The sequence below is a fragment of the Durio zibethinus genome, chromosome 8 (genome assembly GCF_047325235.1).
Source record: "Durio zibethinus cultivar Kanyao isolate XHJ-2024 chromosome 8, ASM4732523v1, whole genome shotgun sequence".
Taxonomy (NCBI): domain Eukaryota; kingdom Viridiplantae; phylum Streptophyta; class Magnoliopsida; order Malvales; family Malvaceae; genus Durio; species Durio zibethinus.
Genome location: NC_143169.1, coordinates 21,555,124 through 21,581,778, shown reverse-complemented (window position 1 = coordinate 21,581,778; position 26,655 = coordinate 21,555,124). Strand labels below are relative to the sequence as shown.

Here is a 26,655-nt window from a genome sequence, read left to right as displayed (position 1 = left end):
CTAATATAGCAAACATTTCTCTAGCATAAGTAGAAGCCACTTGCATTTGGTGACCTAACTTTTTGCTAAAATATGCTACGGAATGACTTTGTTGTGACAAAACAGCACCAATAGCAACATTTGATGCATCAGCTTCTTAGGAAAATGGTTGTAAAATCTAGTAATGTTAAAAAAGGCAATGTAGTCATAGCCGTTTTGAGATTCTAAAAGGGCAGTGGTAGCTGCAGGTGTCCACTGAAATTTGTCATCTTGAACAAGTCTGTAAATGGTGTTTGCAATTGCGGTATAGTGACGCTTTGAGTGATTGTGGTGGACGCCAATCCATAATAGCTGTAATCTTCGAAAGGTCAACTTACACCTCCTTGCCACTAATGATATGACCTAGATAATCAATGGAATAGCATCCAAATGAACATTTGGATAGCTTAGCATAAAACTGATGATCCTGTAGGAGCTTTAAGACTTGTGATAAGTGAGAGATATGATCATCCGAAGATGGACTATAGATTAATATGTCGTCAAAGAAAACCAGAACACATCGTCGAAGTAATGGCCAAAATATGTGATTCATGGCAGCTTGAAATGTGGAAGGAGCATTGGTTAAAGCCAAATGGCATGACCAAAAACTCAAAATGGCCATCTGATGTAGGAATAGCAATTTTATACACATCCTTAGGAGCTACACAAATCTGATGGTAGCCCGCACGAAGATCAATCTTGGAGAATATAGTGGTACCATGTAATTCATCAAGCAACTCATCAACTGTTGGAATAGAAAATCTGTCTTTGATAGTAACAACATTAGAAGCTCTATAGTCTAACACAAAAATGCCAAGTGCCATCCTTCTTGCGAACCAGTAAGACTGGAGAAAATGAAGATCTGGTGCTAGAACAAATAATACCATCCTGTAGCATATTAGTTATGAGCTTTTCCATGTCATTTTTGTGTGTATGTGCAGGGATTTAAATTGCGGTAGCGGTCACGTTTTCGGTCGCATCATGTTTATCACGGTTGCGGATGTAACGGAGACCTTCGCGGTCATTGCGGCTATCGCGGTCCTGAATTTTTTTAAATTTTGCTCAACTTGCTATAAAATATAATAATTTTAATTATTAATCATAAAACCTCTCATTTTATGATTTTTAAAGTAATTTATATCATATCATGTGTTTTATTTATTTAAAAAAAATATTTATAGTAAAATATTCATATTTAAAAAATTATTTATATGATAATTAAAAAATAACAAGAGATAAATAAACATGTAAAAAATAAATAATCATAATGAATAATATATTTAATTATTTAATTACCGTACTCATCAAATTATTATCGAACTATATTATGCATAAATCAAATAATAAGTGATTAGACATTCATAAATTAAGTAAGAGCATTATTATTTATGAGTTAAGAGAATTGTTTTTACGAATTTAATAACAAGAGATAAATAAACATGTAAAAAATAAATAATCATAATGAATAATATATTTAATTATTTAATTACCGTACTCATCAAATTATTATCGAACTATATTATGCATAAATCAAATAATAAGTTATTAGACATTCATAAATTAAGTAAGAGCATTATTATTTATGAGTTAAGAGAATTGTTTTTACGAATTTACAATAAATTAAACTTGGCAGCCTTCATGTTGTGGGCAATTTTTAACAATAATAGCCTTAAGTCTACTTCCTCTGCCTTTTGACTAAATTGCATAGACCCACACAACTTTTCATCCCTTCACCTTGCATTCAATAATTTTTTTCTCCAAACCTTAATCCTCATCCACATCTCTCAGTTCTCTTTTTATTTGGTGTGTGGTATCTGCTTACTTCCGTCAACCTCAAATCTCACTATCATCTCTTGTCTCTCATTTTAAGTCCCAATAACTCCTGCCTCGTTCTACTAATGTCTCATAATCCAATCTAATCCCAAACACACAAAATCACGACAAATTTAGAAATTAATAAAAAAGGTAATTTTAGTGTTGAATTAATTGTTTACCTTAAATTGCATGTACTTGATTTTGATTGAAGTTAAATTTGAGAGAATTGATATTTTTAAAAGTTTAAGTTTTGTGAATTTTTTTTTTTTGAATTTGTAAATTGATGTTTATTTTTTTTCTTGCTGATTTTTTTTAAGTTTTTAAACAGAAGCAATTTAGCATCCTCGACTTTGTTTCCCATTAGTGTGAAAATGCTACGAGCAGCTCGTCATTCTGTGGCTTAGATGCCAGTGTGTTTCAAATTCTTTTAAGCATTGATTGACCACAGCAATGGAATCTTCAGTGCCTTCATAGTAATCTTCTTATTCTTATTCTAAGCTCTTCCCCGCTCCTCTCCGGCATGTGGATGTTCGTTCACCTGGTTATTCAATAAGCAAGAAGATCAAGGTGCATATTTAATGCCTCGATCATTTCCCGAACTGGAAGTCACGTCAAAAGGTAAAGAAAACCTCACCTCCTAGCAGTGAATATTAACGAATTGCCTGCACCAGAATGTTGAAGCGATTTTTTTTTTGAATGAAAATAGGAATAGCGACAATAGCGGACCGCTATTGTCGCTATTCAGCGTTACACCGTAATTCACGATCGCGATTCATCCGTTATAGACGAGATTCAAGTTCTCTTCCATTTTTTCTCTAATAACGGTGATGGATAGTGGCACGATCATGAAATAACGGCCGCTACACCGTTATCCAACCGTAATTTGAATCTCTGTGTATGTGGGTATTTACCAAGCTTGACATTCATCGGCTTAGAGTCTGGCAGTAAATGAATATAGTGGTTATGAAGGTGTGAAGGAGGAAGGCCGTGAAGAATATCGAACACCTTCTAAAATTTATGTAGCAAGGATTGTAAGGCTAGCTGGGTAATATTTGTATTGGACGGCTGAAAGAATGGGGCTGTAATAGAGAGTAAATGTGTAAAGGAAATGGCCTTTATGTGGACAAGGTGACAGAGCTGGCTATAAGATAAGAAAGAAGTCTTTGTAGGGTAATCACCATGCAGAATGATAAGCGTGCCTTGATGGAGAAAAGTCACGCACAACGTATTAAATTCGAGACAATTGATCTAATTGAGAAAGCTAGTTGATGCTCAATGTAAACACCCATTTTTGTCCGATTTTATCCTAAATATAATCTTGTTTATTATTATTTTTTAGTTTGTTTGGTTAAAAGTCACTATGCATTAAATGCACATGTACTATTATCCACGAATTTTGGTCACTTGTAGGTCTATAGCTGCCTAACACTTTGCTTAACTTAGCAGCATGAAATTCAGTCACCAAAAGTTTACTAGTGGCTTTGAAAAAAAAATACCATAATTTTAAAAATTTGGGATCTCAATCCCAAAATATTTGAGATTTGAATCTCAGAAAACTTTATAAATAGAGCCTTTCTTACAACATAAACTAAGAACCCAGAAGACTTAGAAAAAGAAAAGAAAACTTTACCAAAAAAAATCTTCTGGCAAAAACCTAAAAAAAAATTTTAAAAAAAATTTCCAAACCTATTAGAAAACCAAAACCAAACAATCAAAAAACAACAACCCTTGAAAACAAGGACCAACAGCACCATAAATGAATGAAGCATTAACAAAAAAAAAGGTAAAAGATCACCCAAAAAAATTGAACAAAATTTGGAGGAGGATTTGGGGTTTTTGTGGCCATTTTTTTTAGTGAAAATGAGGCCAGATCTAGGTTGAAAAGGTCAAGGGGAGTCATTTGGTGTTTTTTGAAAATTTTTTTATCATCGATGACAAATTACGGTGACGGGAACAATAAAGGTAATGACCAACCAGCTTCTGGGTTTTGGGTTTATCTAGTAGGGTATTTTTTTTCTAGAGAGAAAAAGTCTCTCTCTTAGAAAGAGAAATATGAAATAAAATGAAATAAAAAATATTTTTGGGTTTTTATAACAAAAAAAAATCAAAACAATGCCATTTCGAGCCCAAAAAGGATCCACATATGACTCGAATCTGACCTAAGATTCACGCAAATCGACCCATGACCCTCGCCCTTCCTCCGACCTAGTACCGATCCAGCTGAACCAGACCAGACCATCAAAAAACCTCTGAATCGCCTTGAACCATAAAAAATCGATGAACCGATATGAATTATGGCAAACTGTTAATAGACCTTTTATGATTTTTTTAATTTATTTTTTTAATATTTTGTTTTAATTTTTATTCATGTTTTATATATTATTTAAATAACATAAATGTTTAAAGTTTGAACTTGTTATAAGATAAAATATTTATAAAATAAAAATATTTAAATTAAAATTTATTTACATAATTTTACCCTAAAATTTAATAAACCTTAAAAAAATTAAAAATGTAATAAAAGGAATAAATAAAATAACAATAAATATTTTTTAAAAAATAAATAATAATAATAAATTTTCAAATAGTTTTGAATGTGCAACTTATGAAAGATTTTTTAAATTTTACAAGAATGATGGTAAATTTAAAAGAAATTCTAAAAATATTTATTTTGAAACAAAATAATAAAACAAGTAATAAAAGTAAATAAAAAATAGAATAAATCCAATAATAAAAATCTAGAAAATTATGAATGAGTAATTTTCTACAAAAAAATTATTTCTAAATTTTACCAGAATGATGAGCAATTCAAAATAATAAAATAATAAAATAAAATAACAAAGATTACAAAATAATAAAACAAAAATTAAACTTGGGAATAATGAAAATCGTCTAAATCATGAAATTAGAAAAAATCATGAAACAGTGATTTTTTGGGTTTTTATATGTGAAAATTTATCCAAATTTTATCAAAATGTTAAAAAATTTGAAGAAAATTTTTACATCAACAATTTACATTTATTCCTAAGTAAAAATATATATATGTATAATAACATATATAAATGTTATAAATTTTTAAAAAATCAAAATAAATAAAAAAAATAATAGGATTCTAAAGAAAATAACGAACGAGTAAGTTTTTGAAAAAAATAATAACAAAATAAAAATATTTTGATCTAAATATTTCATAATGATGGATAGTTTATGATTTAAATATTTTTTTAAAACAATAAAAAGTATTCAAGAAATTCTAAAGATTATGAATGAGTAATTCTTAGAAGAAATTTTTTAAAATAAAAAATAAAATATTTCTAAATTTTGACAAAATGATGAAAAATTTAGAATAAAAAATTTAACAAAATTATAAAAGTTTTTAAATAAAATTATAAAATTTTTATCAATCCGACAACAGAGTGTCTTTAAAAAAACAAACGAGTTTCTTAAATATTCTTAAGATAAGAAAATCTTCTAAAAATTTTACCAGAATGATGAAAAATCTTATAAAAATTTTCAATATTTAAATAATTAAATTAAAAAACAAAACAAAAGACCATTAAATTAAAGACCAATTTAGTGCAATACAAAGATATTTGGTACTATCTTCGGACGGATGTTATAGTGATGCAAATCCTTCTCCATGTGTAATTGTATTCTTAAACTTAGCTCTACAACGTAAACCAAAATTTATTCTTTTTATAAAATCTTAAATGAATTTAGGATTACTTAAAAAGGGATAATTTTAATTTGATAATCATCACACCTCAATAAAAAATATTAATGATAATTCCTAATATTTAGCGATCGAATCTCCAAATCCATTCGTTATGATACTCAAAATAACATCATATAAACATCCAGTAAAAGGAGGTCCATTGGAAAAGAATGACCCTGAAACTGTAGAGATACCCTATCACAACGGCCAGTGCATGTAAGAGTCTCACCATTACCTATTGTAAAAAAGAATGGTAGTTTTGGCTGAACTAATAAGCCAAGGTGCTTGGTAATTCTTGGTTGAATAAGGTTACGTGCTTCCTAAATCAACGAAAACAGTCATTGAATCGCCTGAAATAGTACTTTTAATTTTCAAGGGGGTTAAGAATGTATGACCTGTAATAGCATGAAGTGAGATTTGGAAGGTTGATGGATCATCAATAGAAAATTAGTGAGGAGATGGCATTAGTGGTAATGATGCCAATGGTGGAAGAGGTGAGGTATAGGAGTCAGGGGGTTTTACTAAAGGGGTTCTTCATCAGCCTGTAATAGTAAAATGGGGGTAGTGTGACAGCGAAGCCCCAGTTTGTACTGGTCATCACAATTGAAATAGAGTATTTTAGTACGTTGTGCCTTCATCTCAGTAGAAGACAGACATCGTATAGGAAAGGTTTGGGGTGAAGGCATAGTTTGGTCGCTGATGGCCAAGTAGGCAAGGTTTGCGTGTAACGAAAAAGAGGTAGTTTACTAATAACTAATTTGGTTTCGAGAAGCTTAGCAGCGCCTAAAGATTGAGAAAGGGATTGTGGTTTGAACGGGGCCATGTCGCTTTGAATCTCAGGTCGTAAACTCGGAATGAAACAATTAAGCAAATATTACTCTGAAGGCCAAAAACTCAGTTGGAAATGTTTTCAAAGTCCAAGGCACATTTGCTTTATGATTAACAAAAGAGGAAAGACCTAACTTTAACTCCAAGGCTAATGCAAAAGAGTCCCAATCATGAAGCTGGTGGTTACGATGCATCTATTGATACCAGCTTAGAGCTTGGCCAGCCATGTAGAAAGCAGATATAGGTAAGCGTTGATGGGGAGGATCAGAATGAAATTCAAAGTATTTTTCGGCTTGAAAAAACCAGTCCAAGGGATTCGAGCCATCAAATAGGGTTATATGAAATTTTGGAGATTTTATTGTAAAGGCTGTAGAAGGCAACGACATGGCTGATAAAGATGACTAAGAAGATAGTGTTTGGAGGGTCGGTAAAAGGGGAAGAAGAATTGGTGGTGAGTCAGAAACAGATTGTTTTTCAAACCAAGCCATTTTGAGCTAAAGATCATAAATAGAGAAATGTTGATCGTTGATTACAGTGGTAAGATCCGAACATTTGGCATCAAACTCGGATTCCAGATAATACACAGGTCAAGTAAGGGTGAGTAATCGGTTGATTCGGTTGATTCGATCAGTTCAGTTTGAAAAAATCAATAATTGATTTAACTGACTTTCATTTAACAAATAATCAAACTGAGTGAATATTATTAAATAACTAATCATAACCTAACCAATCAAAATCGGTTCGATTCAATCAGTTTGGTTAAATAATTAATTTTTTTTATTATTTTTTTCCTTTATGAATAATTATTTAATCATAAATTTAATTCAACAAAATTCAAACTCAAGTATCATTCAAACTAAATGATTAAATAATTTAATAATTTTAATAATTTTATAAGAAAAAAATAAATAAAAATATTTATTTTAATTTTTTTATTTTTACTTATTAAAAAGTTGATTAATTCGATCAGTTTGATTATTAATTTTAAAAATAAAAAATTGATCAAATTAATCAATTTAATCGATTTAAAAAATTAATTATAACTAAAATCAAATAAATCAAATCAATTTAATCGAATTCATTTGATTTCGATCAATCTAATTGATACAAATAGACTTTTGCTCGGGTCAAGGATTTGGGATGCAAAGGAAGTGATGGCGTCCTTTTCTGCATTGATAAGTCTTGGAAGCATTGTGGAGAGGCGGAAGGTCAATGAAAGCACCAATTATATGAACTCACAGAATTTAGAAAGGAGATCAGAGAAAAAGAAGGAAAAAAGAAAGAGAAGAGAAGGAGCCGGAGAAATAATTGTAAATTTTCCTATATTCTTCTTTCATTCAGGGCAAGTTATATAGCTACTGCCAGTTGTACGATAATTGTTTTGTAATGATTCATCAGCTAGAAAAGGAATTACAGGCACCATAATAGACTCTACTTTCATCCCATGGCAAGGTCCTTCATCTAGCCGAGGCCATGATCTTGGGCTATGATCTTAGGCTGACAGCTGACTTCTGTCATTCATGCTTGGGTTTCTATCAACGTGATGGTTGGATGTGTCCTGATTTGATGAGCGCAAAGGTCAACCTTGGCGACTACACTTTATTATAAGAATTCTCCTTTTGTTAGTGGCTGGAAAGATGGGATTGGACTTTGGAAGAGAAAGCTTTGCATGAAAGAAATTGAACTTTTCGCAAAGCCTCTGCTTTTCGCTACCTTTAGCACCTGCCTCTTGGATACTTCCAAGCTCATGGTTTTTAATTGGAAGCAATCTACCGGGCATAAGGCACCTTGTTTTCAGTTCTATTAAGCTCCTCCAAAGCCACCCAAATCGGTCCATCTTTTATTTATTAATGATTGTGGATAAAAATAGTAACACTCCTTATAGCATTTTTTTTTCTAAGCCAAGATTTTATTAATCATTAATACGAAGGGAATACAATAAAAATCTAACAACAACACTAATTTCATACTTAATTCATTCTTGAATTTTTCTTTCACACTATTTTGAAAATATTCTAACAATTAAGAGACACAAAATCGATAACCCTGGCTTAAATGTGGTTGAAATTAATTGCTGGACGTATAAAGTAATTAGACCCTCGGTAGAGAACAAACAACTGATCACTAAACCAGAAGAAATGACATTAAAAGATGTAATAATTTAGATTATTATTACTTTAAATAGTAACTTTTGCAAAAGGTTTTGCTTCCTTTTGACTAATGCAATACTTCCAAGTAAAACATGACAAAAATTCTCAAACAAATTAAGAAGTATCAAGTGTCTACATATAAAAATGAAGATGAGTGGAATAATTGAATTGTAATCTTCTGGTAATTAAATTTTTAATTAATGACATATCTCTAATATGTGAATTCCAAACATTGTTTATAAATAAGCCAGCCATTCACACACATTTTTGCTGAGCCTGATTAAACATTTTGACAAATTAATGGAGCCAAATGTTAAATATCTATATCAATCCTCAAATAATTAAGCTTGAATTGAATCATCAAATCTTATAATTAAGAGTAATTAACACAAGATAGATGCCCAGCTACATAACTTATCATTATTCTTCACCAGATATATTTTCTTTTGAAAGCCTTCTTTAAATACACTCCCAAAAAAAAATTTATATATTATTATTGCACACTCAAAAAATTTTGAATCAGTCCCTAATTTAATGCACAATGTGTCTGGATTATACTTTAGTTGATCAACATCCTTTGGAACTTTAGTCTTACCTTTTTTTTTCCTTGATTTTTTTCATTATATTTTGGTTTAGTGTGTGCTTTATAAACAAACTTTATTGCCAACTACTACCAATTGTAATTCAATAATTGGCGTGACTATGAATTCGCTTTCCAAAGCGAACAAGGCTAAAACACAAGGTATAGTTTTCTTTTCTCACTGAACTTAAAAAAAAATGCTGAAAAGCAGAAAACTACAAAGCAAAAGTGATTGAAGGGAAAAAGTTGGATTTTTTAGGAGGGTCCAGCTCTAAGTTTACTTTAACGTAGTGGAATCACAGATGAGGACATTAAAATGGAAGTGCAGTGATAAATCAGGCTGTAAAAGAGCCATGCATTTTCCATATTTAATCAAGGATTCATGGAGCTCCCACCCTTTCATTTTTTTTTCTTTTGTCTCCCTCCTTTAAAAAAAAAAAAAAAAAACGAAACCCAATATACAATGAAATGTCCCACCAAATTGGCCTTTGTATTTTAGATCTTGCCTGCCAACCATATACCTGCCTCGAGCCAAAATTTAGATTAAAAGCACAAACCCAAAGACAAAGAAAAAAGGGTTAATTAGAACTAATGAATAAAAATAAGAGAAAAAAGAATAGAAAAAAATCCCCAAAATTAACAACCAAATAGTGCTTTACTTGAATGATATGTAGGAAGTGATTTCTACCGAGCAATCACATTGGATCTCATACTTATAATATGTTTGTAAGTTAATCCATTAATCTTGAAGGATTTTAATTTGCCTACAAAAGATTTGTTCATCATCTACTTTTCATAGTGAAATTAAAATTAAATGAAAAGAAAGGAACAAATTATATTATAATTATAAAGAAGTACTTCAAAATCAAAGAGCTAATTTAATTAATTAGCTTAAAATTCTCTTTAGGTAGTATTTCATAGATCATCATAGTAATTTAACTATCGAAGTGATCTTATTATTATTGTGGTTTTATCACTTGTGATCTAAAATCACTTTGTTTGATTAAATATCATTAATTTTAAATAATTAAAAATCACTATATTTGATATTACTAAAAATTAAACATTATTTCATTTGAAAGCATCAAAATAATCATGCACATTATAATAGATATATAAGTTAATGAATTCAATGTTATTTTAAGATAATAATTTGTAAAATATTAGTAATATTTTATTGACTTCATAAAAAAAGTATAATTAAATTATTGAATTAAAAGAATATATTTAGTGATAGGTAAACTAGTTTTTATAATATAAATTATGTAAAAAATATTTGATTAGAAAATAAAACTTATATATTAAAATCAAAAGATTATATTATATATATATATATAAATTAAAAATATTTTTTTAAATCATATAAATTATTTTTGAACTTGTTACAAAAAATATTAATTTAAAAATATAAAAATTTATAATATAAAACATTTACAATTAATTTTGAGAAGAAATAAATTTTTAATTCACATATTAAGTGAATAATTTTAATTATTATTAATTTTACATATCACTTTACCTTAACAATAAAAGTTTTTCACAATTTTAGATAAGAATTAGATCATCATCTCAAACAATAATCCAATCACTTTAAATGATCCAAAACCATTGTCACATAAAATCATTAAATGATTATCAAATATTATAATTTAATCATTATGTATAAATCACCATAATTTTTTAGTGAGCACTCATAGTGCGCAATACCTTTCTTTGAATATGACAATAACTTTCATGATAAACCTAAACAGTTTTTAACATAAGATAGAAAAAAAAAAAAAAAAAAAACTGAAATTTTCATCATTTCATGGATTTTTCTTATAATTTTTTTTTCTTTTATTTGTTGTATCAACAACTAAATTAAATCCCCAAATGCAATTAACCATATATAAACTCCAAACATGGAAAATCATCAACAAAGCAAAGAGTTCCCTTATAACTCAGCCATTCTTTTATTTTGCTGCTTCAGATCCTTGTAAAACCTGTTTATGAAATTCTCGGCAGCCTTGTCTATGCGCCCATTGTCGTCGTCGACATCCCTTAGTGGAAAAGGGGAGTCCGTTATCCTAAGTTGCCTCGCCAATGGAGTTTGTCCGAACCCTGGCAACATAGGGGAAGCAGCAGCAGCTTCCACCACCATGTTGTTGCTGTCGTTGTTGTTGTTGTTAAGTATCTCCAAGGCAGCCTTAACGGCGTTCATGGTCTCCATGTCATCGTCGTGAGTAGGAGGAGCGTGGGTGCATGCGAAGAACTGGTGGTAGTAGTTGTTAATGCTGTTTTTTTTCTTGGTGGCAAGGTTGAAAGGGAAGATGTAGTTTGGGGTGTTGCTGCAGCTGAACTCGTACTCATGGAGTGCTGCTGCTGCTGCTGCTGCTGCCGCCGCCATGGATGATGATGAGTCATGGCAGTTGCTGTGGTGGTGGAACATGAGGTTGCCAATGGCTTTGGCGCTGGCGATTTTGCCACGTTTAAGCATCATGTTGAGATCAACCATGAACTTTCTCTTTGATGAAATTCCTTTTCTCATCGTGAAGAGAACTGCCCTTACTATGCTCAATACTTTTTTAGCCATCACTGGTAGATTTTGTTCCATTTGCGGCTTTTCTTTTAGTTTTTTTATTTGGGTGAATTTGGAGGGAGAGAGAGGGAAAGAGAGGGAAGAGGAAATTAGTATTTGTTTGGGTTAGAGGGAGAGAGGGAGAGGAGGGGTATATAAAGAGGAAGAGAAGGGGGGAGAAGAGAGAGGAAATCAAGTAAAGGTGAACTGTACTTTAAAATTTGGACTACGCATAGATATTTTGGGATATTTTAGTGGTTTAAATTTTTTTTTTTAATTTTTAAATTCCTATACTTTGCTTATTCCTTGCTTCAATCATCTTTGTTGGTGGTGATATGGTGGGATAAAGTTCATACGAGCTTGGGATGCTATAAAGTGCCAGCTAGCTCCCAGACCACAGTTTTGGAGGCAAGGGTTGAAACCAATTCAACTATAGGACAATGACCAACAAGTGGTTGGTTATTTATATGAAGTTCACTTATTTTTAATTTTAATGATTGAAATTTAAATTTTAATAATTAAAAATAAAATATATATATTTTTTAACACATCGATTATATATGTTTTTCATGTATAAAATTCATAAGTAATGATAGAATCCTACAAACATAAAATTCATAAAGAATGATAGAATCCTACATAAATATCGTTGATAGGAGGTATATATATTAGAAAGTAGTGTTCACATGATAAAATTACTATCAACGTTCCGTAAAGGGCTTTACATATTGTTAACATTTTATCAACATGTTACTTTATATTTAAAAATCCAATTTTGAAGCAAAGGCAGACGGCTGCAAGATATTTTTGGTTCCATTAATATCTCCAACTTGTGGCATATGTACAATTATAACTTTAGCCAAATTAAACAATTTATTAAAAGGACGGAGGGGTATTTTGGAGAAAAAGATTATAAAAATCCAACCTTCTTCTTGGAGTTTCTACCATCCCCATGACTTTCAACGCCTTGAGGAGTTTCCTTAGCCGATAAACAAAGGCAAAAGCGACAGCTTTAACAAAGCAGAGCCTTATGAGCCAAAAAATGGGTCAAGAATACAATTTCAATCAGTTACTTCACCGAGAGTTCCATTATTTGATTTGTTTGTGTTATCAATTTCACGATTCGCCAAAAAAAAATAAAAAAAATAAAAAAGGAAAGAAGGCGGGAGAATTGAACCATTATTCTTTCTTTCATTGGTATCATCAAGAACGTACGAATATTGTAAGGTTGTTCTTGTTTCAATTTTTAGTATTTTACTAATTTTAAATCTCACTTTGCACGTGCTTTTCCTTTTTTCTAATATAAGAAACCACATTTTAGCTGGCAAAATTTGGGTGCACTCGTTTGGTTTAAAGATTGAAAATAATTAAAACCGTAAATATCATGAAGAATATACTTGTCAATTTAATTAATATTTTCACAAAATCGTATCATTATGTCTTCTTCATTTTCGTCACTAATGAGTTTGTTGTCTATAATTTATAATCGGACAAGCTAGTTTGTATGTGCATTAATAAGATTAATCAAGATTCAACCATGATTTTTTTTTAATACGGTCATAATATTTCAAGTTTTATTTAAATTCATTTCTTTGAACGATTTTAAAAACATAATTTTGCACACGAATTTAGTGCATTCATTATCTTACTCCTGAAGTATTTTCATAAAAATTAATAGTAGCAATAGTGATATAAATTTTTACATATATATATATATATATATATTTTATTGCAAAAGAGAGTTAGTGCTCTTACAATGGGAAAAGAGGGTGACGAAGTCGAACTCACACCTACATGACTTTCAATCCGTCTCTTAACCACTAGGCTAAGAGGGGAAAGTCGATTTTTACAAATTTGAGTCGTTATAACCACATGCATGAATAAGGTTACTAAAGCTTGGTGATTATAATTTGAGTGACATCAAAATGTATAAATTATCATGACATTTTAGCCTGAGAATGAATCTGCTAGACGTGGGATAGCTGGGAAATATTGTTTCCATTGTTTTTTCTTTTTTTAAGTGGTTTAGTTCGTGTGAAGAATTTCAAGCGTGTAAGTTAGAGAAGTAGGTTATTTATGGATTGGGCTAGTGGTGAGCACCTTCCTTTAAAAACCAAGGGATTTCCCAAGGCCCGGGGATCACAGCCCCTAAAGGTCTATGTAACTTCATTTTTATTTATTTATTATTTTTGGTAACTTAAATTATATTTATATATACATATAGCATGCATGATTAGAGACAAACAGATCATATTGGCAAACGGCAGGGGAGAGACAGACAATGCTTGAAAAAACTGGTCTTTTGCCTAATTGAAAGCTTCACAAAAATAACAAAAGGACGCTGGCCGATCACAATGCCAATAGAATGTTGCCCAACTGCCCATACCTCTCCTAAGACTAAAAGGTGAATGCGAAGGGTATAAAATTAGTCAGATACATGTTTGGTATATCATATTATGATAGAATAAGATAAAATATTATCATATTTTATATTTGATAGATATAAGATTATGATAAGGTAATTTTATTTATTGATTAAAATTATTTTTCTTAAAATTTATAATTATTAATATAATTTTTAACAGTATAATAATACATGTAAATTCAATCTCATAAATTAAAAATAATTTTTTTTCACTTTGAGAGGATTGAATAATTTTAAGCCAAAAGATGACTAATCTTTTTTATAATTCTATCTTTTTTTAATATAAATCAAATATAATATAAGATAATTATCATCTTATACACCAAATATAATATATGTATTAATAAGAGTATTAATTTGCTTATATCATAGTGTTCTTGTCATATTCACATGTTGGGTAGCCATGTACAACCGTGCAAAGTTTTCGACCCTAAAATACGATACATCCGAATCCCAACTCCAAAACCAAACCCACCCATCGCTATGACTATCTTTCTCTCTCACTCTCTCGTGTGGCTAACTAGCTACTGCTTTGTTCTTTTACCTTTTAAGCTTGCTGCACGCTCCCGTGAATGCTTTTCAGGTTTTTATCGTTTTAATTAGAGATTGATTCATAAAAACCAAAACGTATGGTCTCCAAAAAAGAAAAGCCGGTTCATGGTTGGCTTTGCTAAGGTGCATATGGCTGGTATAGGCCCCCACGTGAATTCCCAACTCTTTGCATGCTTTCTAGACACAAATTATTTTAATTTCATTTTGAAAGCTAAAGAGAAAAAAAAAAATTAATTCAACAAACTCAATAATTGTTCATTAGTTTTAAATTTTTTCCCCTTATTGGAACAATTTATATATTGAACATAGATAAATTTTAATAGGTAAAATGTTTTCACTTTATGTTCCATCTATATATAATTTTGGAATACGCATGTAATTTCCAACCAAATTAAACATGAAAAATAAGGCTTAATTTTCTTAAACTTTGAAGTTTACGATCCATTTATACTAAAAAAACACTTCAGCTTTATGTAAAAAATGACTAGCCAACATCAATTAATTCTCCTCAGGTACCTAATTGAGTTGGTTTTTTTTTTTTTAATTTCTTTCTTTCTTTCTTCAACAAACTAAGGGACATAAAAATTTCATATTAATTGCATCACCCGATGATGAAGACGAACCAACTGCCCAAATGGAACAGTAGTGGTGAAGGCGTGAACATGAAAAAATAACCTCACGACTTTTTCATGAAACGACAATGATGCTCTCCTTTCTGGATTTAGATGAACAGTTAGCTTTAAACCCAAAAGCCAAAACAAGTTGGCATTTCTTGAAAAATCTAGCATGTTTGAAAGGCCATGCTTGCCCTGCGCATGCAGCTGCTGATAACCGACATGTGAGTCCACAAGATCCGCACATAATTTCACTTGTTAGATTCAAAAGAAGGGATCCCACCTGCTATAAATAAGATGGTTTCATGCACTTAACCCTCTGTCTACTTCCATTGACAAAGAATCTTCTAAGCGGTCTTCTCCAAGTTTCTTCATTTCCAATCACCCAAATAACTATCTCAAGTCTTTTAGCTGATCATCTCTGGTTTTCTGCTTTGGGTTTTTGTCACTTAACATGGCACCGCGTGGAGAGGCTATCACTAGCACTTACACCAGGAGCAACAACTTCCCCAAGCCACACCCAAGACTCTCAAACGACAGCCTTCACCCAACCACATCGGATATCTCTTTCCAACTCAGCAAGGAAGTGCTTGATAATTATAAAGAAGCAGCAGCCGTCGCAGTAGTGGATGGGAAACAGCTCCCACTCATATCCGAAGTCGAAGATGCAAAGTGTGAGTGTTGCGGCATCAGTGAAGAGTGCACCCCAGAGTACATCGAGCGTGTCCGCAACAAGTTCATGGGGAAATGGATATGTGGATTATGTGCTGAGGCGGTGAAAGAAGAGATGGAGAAAAATGGAGGCAAGATAGAGGAAGCTTTGAGTGCACATATGAATGCATGTGCTAGGTTTAACAAGTTTGGCAGGGCTTATCCAGCTTTGTTGACAGCTGAAGCCATGAGGGAGATTTTGAGGAAGAGTTCAAGATTGGAAGGAAAAAATCTTAGGGCCAAATCTTTTAGCCCTATGGATAGAGGAGGTCAAAAGAAAGGTGGGATCGCTCGGAGTTCCAGTTGCATTCCAGCAATTACAAGAGAGATCAATGATCACAGAGCAGCAAACTGATCATGACCAGTATAATTGGCCCAAAGGCTTCTTTTCTTTCCATATACTTCATTCCTGCCTTAAGCTTTAGTATTTTTTTTTTTTCATGAGATCTGGCTCTTTTGCGTGGACCAAACATTTCACTCGCAGTACTGATCAGTACACTTGAAAGTTTTTTGCGTTTGGTCCAAACTCTCTTGTACATGAAATCAACTCAAGGAGTATTATTTTTCTATATATCCTTGGTTGATTAATTTGTATCATTTGCTAATTGGATCTCTCTTGCTTCAGAATTTTCCTTTTTTTCGGTGGGCACAAAATTCTTCCTGCTTTTCTCTCCTCCTGGGATATATATGTTTCTTAGAACCAAAAACCTCTAACACCACCTTCTAGCTAGCTAGTAGGTTTTTAGATTGGTTCAATTGCTTCTTTTCTTCCCCCCATGCATTCATTCTGCTTGATTGGTTCAAATTGTCAACTCATTTTCATGTACTAAATCCGTGTATCCAGAGATATTATATGGTACCGATTAATAAAGGGGTAGTAATAAAGATAAGCTTTCAAACTGAACAAAAAGTATAATTATTTGAGTCAATTAAGACCTTCATTTATTATGTAGTCTCGAATTATATTATCTATTCCCAGGTAATTAGAATGAAAACAAGAGATCAAGGAGAGAACTATATGAAATCGGGCTATCTTAATTCATCTATAAAAAAATTTGAAGCAGTTTAAGCTGAGTATCTCACATGTTTGAAAACATGCAGTCTCTATCATCGCCTAACTTTGAAATTATATTTTTATTTTTATTGAATTAAACTATTAGTAAAATTAGAAATCTAATTCTAGCAACAAACCACATGAGATGAATGCAAATGAATGAAATTGTACTACTTATTACTAATAAAGTGCTTTAAACAAATTGACTTAATATTTTTGTTTATACATAAAAACAAACTGTTCCTGTCGGCGAATCCTTTTAACGGTCTCTTTATTGTCTAATTGTCTTACATGCATAGCTGCTGAGTGGCTTCACAACCAACTTTTCTGTTAATAGCTAGCAAAATGATTAGCTCATAAATTTTAAGTGGTTCGACCCTCCCAACTCTTCTAACACCAAAAAATAAAAAATTGAACCAAAACCAAATCATTCTTCCCGTGGACTCAATGAACCGGTGGCATACACTTTTAGCGGACTGCTTATATGACTAGAAAAATTAGATCCTACCGACTTGTCTGGTCCATGGTCGAGACCAAACCAACCAGATCAGACGTAACCGAGCTTGCACTCAAATGCTGAAAACAGTTTTACATGCATCGAAGTCAATCAACTGATTCGAGAGCATAAGACTCCAGTAACATTAGCCAGTCTATAGTACGAAGGAAGATCAAGCCTGATGAGTATTTTAAGGTTTTTACAGACTAAAGATAAACAAACCAAGAAAACTAAAACCATAATTCAAGAGTTGTATCTTCTTTCAGGTCCAGAAGTTCAGACAAAAGACCAGTTGATAAACATAAAGCAGATGCAATGAGCATTCTCTTCTTCATTCAACACCTTCCAAGCTACTGCTCTCTCATATGAAACTGGTCTTCCCATGCTTGACAAACAGATCCCACCTTGTAGACAAGCAAAACCCTACCAAGAGACGAACATATGTCAAAACAAACGCATAAATTGTGGCAAAATCTAGTACCTGAAAGTAACATTTTAACACATTTGATATCCACTAGTTTTTTGTATTCAAAGATGTCATTAGTCCAGTTAGATCAGAATAAGATGCTAAGAGTACCTGTTGCATTATCTGTGGGAACTCCGTGCAGAGAGTCTTTCGTCCATGATCATCAAATATCTTCTCCAAAGTTATGTCCTGCAGAGCAACTAGGGTTGTCTCCAGCATGTCAAGCCCAGCCTGATTTGAAAAGGTGAAAACAGGCAATGCCTGCAAGAACTACCAGTTTTAGATAAAAACAGATTTAAATAAAGGCTACTATTAGCATTTACAAAATAATGAAAAAAAAGTATAATGGCCAAAAAGAACAAAGAGAGGGCAAAATGAATTCAGTCCAACACTAATTCGAGATTCACTGTTTATGCAAAGAAAACTTAAATGGTTCAGTGGAAACATCATAATCGTAAAAAAGCCACCAGGATTTTTATTTTTGCTTGATAGATTACTAAATTATAACAAGAAGCACATAGTTTATTTGGTTTATCTTGAATTTTTAACACCAATCCAAGATCATTTGACCATAAACATAGAAGCATCCTTACTCAAATATATATTTGTTCAATTCAATTTGATATGGTCTCAGTCCCACACTACTTTTCCGATAGGAAGTTTCATATTTCATATTGCAAACTACAAGACAAACAAAGGAAAGGCAGGAAAGAGAAGGGGAAAGGGAGGAACTAAATACACACGTACCTTAAGAGAGCAGCACATGATAGCATCTGAGTGATGCCACAAGGTCTTGAGGATGGATTCACTACCTTCACTGCTAGATTTGAGCAGCTCAACACCCATGTAAAGCCTGCAAAATTAGAGACAAATCATCCATGGTTTAAAATATAGCAGCTGTTCCTAAACACAAACATCCAGCTTATGCAACATTTTTGGCATGCATGGTACATTATACATCAATACGAGAGTGGACACCAAATTAAACAAGTCAGATTCTCAAATCTATCATTACAAAAGGTACAAGCATAGAAGACTGATGCTATCTGTTACAATTGACTTCTTGGAATCCATACAATTCAACTAACAACATTTTATTGACTACTGTTGTAAGACATTCCATAGAAAAAAACAAAAAAGTTGATAGTAGAGTGATAAATCAAACCTGAAAACCCAAATCTGGAAAAACATCCCAAAAACCCAAGGTTGAATCCCTTCCCCAACTTAATATCAAAATAATATAACAATGAATAAAATCCATCCTGGAAGGAAAAGGAGGGCTGATGTACCTATAACTCTGGCAGATCCAACGAGCAAGTGTCTGTGCTTCAGGAGTACCCAGTGGGGATCGGAGACCAGCATGTGAACTTAAATTTGAAGGAGAAAGTGCTAATGCCACCCTCTGAACTGAAGATATAATGCTGCGGACATATTGCCGGGCCATGGATGCTACATGCTCTTGCATGTGGTTCTCAAAGGCAAACTCAAATGCTATGGTCATAACAGATCTCATACAGCCAGAATTAGATGAGTAATCATTAGATGATTTATTTCCAGCTGGCCCGATCTCAAGAGCAGAAGCAAGGTCAAGAGTGCGATTTGGACTAGAGACTTCCTGCATCACTTTCCAGTGCTTAATAAGAAACTCCACAAAAGATGCAGAAAAACTAACAAAAGACCTGCTTAATAGATAGATGCCAACCTTCCCAGAATCAAGAGGAATGATGCGAAAACCAGAAGGCAAAAGGGGTGCATCATCAGCAAAAGAAGCATCTATGGGAGCAAATATAAGCTCAGCACAGGTGCCCACGGCATTTTCATCCATTCCACTGCATAGCTATAAAACAATATCACAGTAATTATGCAAGAAGGCAATAATAAAAAGAAGAGAAATGGTATGAAAGGCTAGTAGCACTCCAAAAAACTACAAGAGAATAAATCCCACATCAATCATGTTTTATTCCAAATGTTAAAAATCCTCTTCTCCCCCCCCCCCCCAAAACCGCCCCCACACCCTCTAAATTTGTTAAGACTTCTCCATTAAATGAATTACAAAATGTAGCCACCCTACTGTAGCATCAGTTGCAAATACACATAAAACTAGCAATCCAGCTGTTCTAAAGAACTGTGAAAGAGCAGAAGGCTTAAGTAAAAGGGATGTATCTCTTTGCTCAAGGATACTACCATAGAAACATGCTGTTATTACAAACCAAAAGATCACATATCCAAGGAAAAGCCCCATTCTCTAAGCCAAAATCATAACCAAATAAAATTGAATTGCACTTGTCAACCTCTGAAGCTCACTTATGGTGTGTGTTCTATGTGAGTTCCTTTTCCTCGTGTTTAAAAGAATAAATAAAAGACTTGCAATGAAGTTATGTAGTAGAAAATAAAACATATCACAATTCAAACAGTTTGTTAAACAATGGTACAAATAACTCAGGAAAGAAGGAAAGAGAACTGAAGCTAAAATCAACTAACATATAATATAGCAAGAAACAGCCATAAAGTTGGTGACACAGTAAAAATTGAGTACTTACTTGCAAGAGAAAAACATCCCTTGGCATTATTGCATCTTCAGGAGAGTGTACCATTCCCTCCAACTTAATGACCTCTAAGAACTAATAATAATATAAAAAATGTCACACATATTAATTTATGCATATAAGCGAAAGCCAAAAAACCATATGACCAATGCAGAAAGTTGACACTAATAATATGATAACACAACACATCCTTGTGTGCCGTGGAATTTAATGTTCCTACCTCTTCATGCTCAACGGTATGTGCCAGGGGAAGAATAACTTGACCGGCAAAACCTCCTACTCGAGACCCTGGTAAGCTACAGGGACCAACTTTAATGGCTGCAGCTGAGTAGGCATCAATGCTGCTGTCTGCCCATTCTGATCTGTGCTCCCGCAGAAAACGGAGAAGGATTGCAGGAGGTACATTCTAAGAGAGAAACAGCAGAGAGACGAGAAAAAAATGAAGTCCATTGACCACATAAGAATTGTTGATATAGTAAAATGACATGCAGCCATGCAGATGTTATAGAATATTCAGATAATATCAAGCTTAAGAAATTCAATCCCATAGAGATAGCAAAAGCCCTTCAAAGTAAAATGGCATCACAACAAGTACAAAAATATAAGAACAGCATACTTTATCAACAATTTGGAAACAATGTTATATACTTCCCGATATAGCTTCCTCTGAATCATAAAGACTGAAACATGTCCAGTATCCTCACCTGTAAAAGCATCGATGCTTTAGCACATAAGACTGCACTGATGACAGATGGAAATCCATTAGCAAAGGAAAGGTTGAGGCCCATTAGCTTGTCAGGAGATGAGTTCACAAGGATGGTAACATCATCCACGCCATCATTTCCCATCATTGACCATCCCTCATCAGTGAAACCATTGACAGCCTCATTAAAACCCCTGTGTGGAATCATAAATCAAATTATAAACAGCAAATCAACTTTAAAAGACAGAATTACATTATCACAAAAACTTGGAAACTAACCTGCTTAACCTCTGGCTAAGTGCTCGTAAGGCTGCTGGTCGTCGGCCCCAGCCAGTCACACTAGACTGAGAAACCTCTTGAGCTATCTGCCTAAGTTGGCGTAGAGCCTAAAAGAAAATCAGAAAATAAGATCCTCATCCTTTCTGAAGCAACATGAGTCGACAAACCTTTCTCCAAACAGTTTCAGATATTTTTTATGGGAACCAAGGAAAAAAGGGCAGCTGTGTAACATTGTAACTGGCATAAACAATCTTACCGCCATTGTTGTCTTTTGAGCAAGCACTGTTGATGATTCGTAAAGTGGGCGCAACACTTCTGGTACACTCCATGGCTGGTTGATAATAAACATTCCAAATTAAGTATGAAATGCCGTTAATATGTATTTGAAGACAATTTAGATACAGAATACAGGTATACCTCCAAATCCATATGATCAACAATGTGTATGATTGAACCACCCCCCTCACAAGGTCGTATAAGATACCCACTTGGCAACATTTCTGCTCTCACAAAATGCTGCACTGCTGGCATGCTAGGGCCATTTTGAGTATTTTTAAGCGACCGCTCGCATACCTAGGCATTGGAGAATATTTAGAAAAAGGCAAGTGTCTTTGAATGTTTAATACCCAACATAAAATAGCTAAATCATACCCATACTGAACCAAAAGGAGAAAATTTATAAAACCACATACCACTAGGCTTCCATCTTCTAGAACAGAAGTATAACGCAACAACCAGAAGTCGCGAGCAGCCGCCAATGTTGTTGGTGCATAGAGCTATATCACCAACAAATTTAAAGAGATCACTAAATAATAATACACCAAAAAGTTCTGACAACCACAACTTAGTAATGAGCACTGACCTGCATGTACAGTAGCTCAATGGTTCCACCATTGGCAGTAGGCAGCACATTTAGAACATCCACAGCTCGGCAATCGCGAAACCATGACGGCCTATCTTTGAGGAGTTCTGCAACCTGGAAGGAACATAGTTATTGAACTTTAGAGTTCAAACTCAAAACGAAAAGGAAAATGTGACAGGCTACAGAGAGTAGGAGACTTACCCTTGTAGGTTCAAGACCCACAAGGCCGCAGGCACGTGCTGCCACCCCAGGGCAACCATGAGAAATAGCAATGATTCCTATGGAATCCGGACCAGGCTGTTCAAGTCAAAAAGAGATGAGGAGAATGAATCAAAACTCAAAAGTTGCTGCTTAATTAAACAATTTATGGTTATCCTTATGACATAATTTGCCCCCCAAAAATTACATGCTAGCATCCCAGCAAACCATTAAAAAGATATATTAAGGGAATTACGGGTCTAGCTCCGGAGAAAATAACCCTGTCAAGAAGCTTTGTAATTTCTGAACTTCAAAACAACAAGTTTTGTTGAAATTTTATGTTATTATGATAAGTAAAGAGTAATTAATTTAATATAAAATATTAGAAAAGAAAAGGTCAGGAGATACCTTCATTCCAGGCATTTGGACCCACTCTACAGCAGTTCCAGTGGCCTTTGAAAGAAACTCTGCTAAAGTCTCTTCTGCAATGGACAAAAGCCTGGAAAAATACAAGAATCAATTTATAACCCACAAATACACACAACAAAGTGGCGTGACATAAAGCACAATGAAAGAAAAGGACCCAACAACCATAACCCCACTAACCCTGCAGGACTAGCATCTCTCGGCGGATGCTGAGGTGTCACATGGTGTTGACCGCTCGTCACCACCGATTCACAGCTTGGATCTTTGGTTGCAAGTGTCACCTGCAAGAAAACAACCCAACCCTTCTCTCTCAATTTCCATTTAACTCAAAATCCACCCAAAGTATATAAAAATGAAAATAAAACAAATAAACAATAAAAATAAAAGCAAATTCAGCTCCAATTTAACTGATTATTTGTGGGAAGGAAATTGCTATAAGTTGAATTAGCAAACAGTTAAACTTCCAAATTGAAGTAAATGAAAAGAACCACAACTAGAAGTAAAAACCCAGAAGCCAAAAGCATAAATTCTCACATTCCGAGTGTGTTGGCGAAAGTAGCCGTTTTCATACACCAGCTGTGACACCTGCTTCTGCAACCTATCATTCTCCTCCATCAAAAGCTTGTTCATTGCAGTCAGCTTCCTATTTACAGCTTGAAGGCGTGAAGCCTCTTTCCTCTGCTTCTCTCTACACCTGACAAATCAAAAACATGAATAGTAACATGTATTATCATTATTAAAATTAAATTGGCATTTAACCTGAAATATAATCCGACCAAGAACAAGATAAACACTAAAAATCCCACATTTTATTAGTTCCTTCTTATTCATTTCCATAACCATAATCAATAAAACTGAACACCTTCATTGTAAGCAAAAAAATTTCACTGTACACAGACACTGAATATAACAAAAAGCAAACCTTCTATTTTGGAACCAAACTTTGATCTGTTTAGGCTCAATGTTGGAGAGAATAGGGCATTCCCTAATCAGCTGCTGACGACGAATCGAACTGGGCTTTGGGCAATCATGATAAAGCCTTTCAAGGGCCTCAACCTGCTCAGGTGTGTACCTCACATATTTCCCATTATCCAGGCTCCCAAGTTTACCATCCTTGCAGGACATTGCCATCTTTCAAACTTCACCCTCAAAATTTTGAAATTACCCAAAACCCCAAATAGCCTCCCTTTCCTAAACTACACAACCTCTGCAGCCTCCTTTTGCTTGAACCACAAGAAACTAAACAAAAGTACTAAAACTCAAATCTAACAACCAAAGTTTACAATTGTTTACAAAACCCACCAAAAAGAACTAAGGGAGAAAGAAGGGATTTTTTGTCTCTCTCTCTTCCTTGAGTTAATTCAAGGCTTGAAAATGAAGAGGACACAGATGCAATTCTTTTCTTCTTTAGCTTTCTACTAGGTTTTCATCATAAGTGCCCGAAATCTTCCACCTTTGAGTTGTGTAATGCTTGATTGTGAAATGTTAAGATAAATAAAGGAAAGAGACAGAACGATAAAACCCGAGAAGGGAAAACGTATCCTGATTGGGGATAGAGTTATCCTTGGACCTTGCTTTTTTTGGCACTCATTGAGGACAGACCCAAACACCAAGAAAAATCTCGTAATAATATCTTTCAAGATCAGAGCTTCCTATCTCAAATAACTGATCTGATTCACCCAAACATTGAAAAAATGTTTAAAAAACAAAAGCTTTCTTCTTGAAAGAATTACCGGTTCCACTCAGCCAGCCTTCCAATTCTGAGTCAACAAGCCCAAAGAAGAAAAAAAGGTTTCCACGCTCGACTTTCCTCTGGATTCAAAGGAACCTTTTTCTCTCCAGCTGTGGAAAACAGAGATCTCTTCAGTTTAACGCCAAAGTACCACCTTCAACGATACCCTTTCGCCGATCTCCATTTCGTTAAAGACCCAAATCGTCCCTAACGTCTGAAACATCGTTTCTTCCCGTCTGGGGATTCAATAACCAAAAACCGGAGCTTCGCTTTTCACCATGAGAGTTTTTTCTTTTTATTGAACATGCAAAAAAAAAAAGAAATAAGCTTAGAAAACAAGAGAAAAAGATTAAGAAAAAAGAAAAGGAAAAACAACAGTGGAGTATATTGTTGGTGGGTGATGGTATGATGAAGGAAAAAGAAAAGTAAGAATGTGCAGAGACACTGGTTCCTTTGAAGGGTTTGGCATTTGGTTGCTTTTGGGGGCTTTTTTCAACTTATCAGAGTTAGGTTTTTTGTACTAGTGGCTCTTAATCCTCATCTGTCCAAGGATTTTCATTGGTTCGTTACCTTCGGCTTCTTCAATGTGAAACAGGGAGAGAGAGAGAGTTCCATCTCACTGTGCAGTCAATGGAGGATAGTAGGAGAATTTTTTAAAGAATCATTTATTAAAAAAATGGTTTTTTAAAGCAAATGGCGTCATTACCCTTTCGATTGCTTCAAATAGAATACTGTTCTTTCTAATTATAACTTAATTGGCGGGAGAGGTGCTTGAGATACAATATTGCCCTCGCTTTTTGGGTTATAATTATAGAAAATAAAAGCGTTGAGAGGCATTTAAAAATGGATGTGAAAAGAAAAAGTCAGGGAAGGCATAAAAAATGTGAAGCGTCAAAGAGCGCAAAAAAGGAAAAACAAGGGGTAGAGAGACTGCGGGAGCAAAGAGAATTGTGAAGGCTGGCTTATAAAATACTAGTAAAAAGAAATAGAGCAAGCCAAAGGCATGAGAGAGAAGGCAAGGGGGCCTGGCGTGGCCTGGCCTGGCGTGGCGTGGTTCAGAGAGGACACCATGATGAGGTTTTTGCATGCGCCTCACCTCTCTCTCTCTCTCTCTCTCTCTCTCCTCAGCTTCTTTAAATACTACCCCCACCAAAATTTTTTTTAAACCATTAAAAAAATTAATATGTAAATTTGTTTTTAAATTATTAATGATTATATATTTATAAAAAAAATTATAATTAATTATTTAAATTTTATTTTTTCAAATATTTCAAATTAATGACTGGTATTATTACTTAAAATATTAATGGATAAATATTAACCAATAAATATATGTTATGGTGTGATGATATTATAGATTTTTTATCACATCAATTTACAATTAATATAATTAATATGTGAAAAAATATATTTATAATTTTTTTATAAATATTACATCATAAAAAGTATATAATTAAAGAATAAATAACACATTGATAAAAAAAAAAGGAATTGAAATTGAAATGGGGAAGGTGATGAATGACGATCGAATTACACAACATCACATGGTGGCATGGTGAATGGGGTAAACGGATGAAAGGTGTGGGATATGAGATGGGAAAGAGAGGGACGGGTGGGTGCGTGAGTGTGATGGGATGGGATGAATATTTGTCATAATTTGTGAGGCTGAGGGGTCAATTTGGGTTGTCTTAGCAGAAGACCAGGCCTTGTCGTTGGATGTGTCTCTCTCTGTCTCTTCTGCCTTCACTCTCTTATTCTATTCCAATTTTCCATCAGAATTTTGGGTCACAGGTTTTTATTTGGAATTGAATGTTACAAATATATATATATATATAACAAAAAAGAGAGATTATGAAACTTAATTATTTGATTAATAATTTTTTTTCTTTTTCGCCCTTTTTCATTTTTCTCCCAGGCAAATCTAGTTGAAA

The 26,655-nt window shown here is 33.5% G+C and overlaps 3 protein-coding genes across 5 annotated transcripts; 1 reads left to right on the top strand and 2 right to left on the bottom strand.

The window, feature by feature from the left end:
- Positions 1–10,732: 10,732 nt before the first annotated feature.
- Positions 10,733–11,864, bottom strand: LOC111278564 (uncharacterized). The gene has a single exon (XM_022865166.2). It carries the CDS (start codon positions 11,694–11,696, stop codon positions 11,037–11,039), a length of 660 nt encoding a protein of 219 aa, XP_022720901.1. The 5' UTR covers positions 11,697–11,864; the 3' UTR covers positions 10,733–11,036.
- A 3,729-nt stretch (positions 11,865–15,593) lies between these two features.
- On the top strand, positions 15,594–16,531 carry LOC111278767 (uncharacterized). The gene has a single exon (XM_089764687.1). The coding sequence runs from the start codon at positions 15,706–15,708 to the stop codon at positions 16,315–16,317; it is 612 nt and encodes a 203-aa protein (XP_089620813.1). The 5' UTR covers positions 15,594–15,705; the 3' UTR covers positions 16,318–16,531.
- Positions 16,532–17,402: 871 nt separating this feature from the next.
- LOC111278948 (homeobox-leucine zipper protein ATHB-15-like) lies at positions 17,403–25,831 on the bottom strand. 3 transcript variants are annotated; one of them, XM_089764686.1, is made up of 19 exons: positions 25,431–25,831; positions 23,915–25,015; positions 23,527–23,686; positions 23,173–23,273; positions 22,975–23,065; positions 22,570–22,665; positions 22,369–22,482; positions 22,199–22,282; positions 21,924–22,079; positions 21,763–21,837; positions 21,507–21,613; positions 21,229–21,421; positions 20,745–20,930; positions 20,519–20,599; positions 19,681–19,815; positions 19,268–19,593; positions 18,726–18,831; positions 18,090–18,239; positions 17,403–17,935 (listed from the first exon to the last, which is right to left on the bottom strand). In XM_089764686.1, exons 2-19 carry the CDS (start codon positions 24,121–24,123, stop codon positions 17,789–17,791), a joined length of 2,517 nt encoding a protein of 838 aa, XP_089620812.1. In that variant the 5' UTR covers positions 24,124–25,015; positions 25,431–25,831; the 3' UTR covers positions 17,403–17,788. The 3 variants fall into 3 exon arrangements, with proteins under 3 accessions (XP_089620812.1, XP_022721458.1, XP_022721457.1); XM_022865723.2 differs by lacking the exon at positions 25,431–25,831 and adding an exon at positions 25,295–25,422; XM_022865722.2 differs by lacking the exon at positions 25,431–25,831 and having other exon boundaries at positions 23,915–25,211.
- Positions 25,832–26,655: the final 824 nt, after the last annotated feature.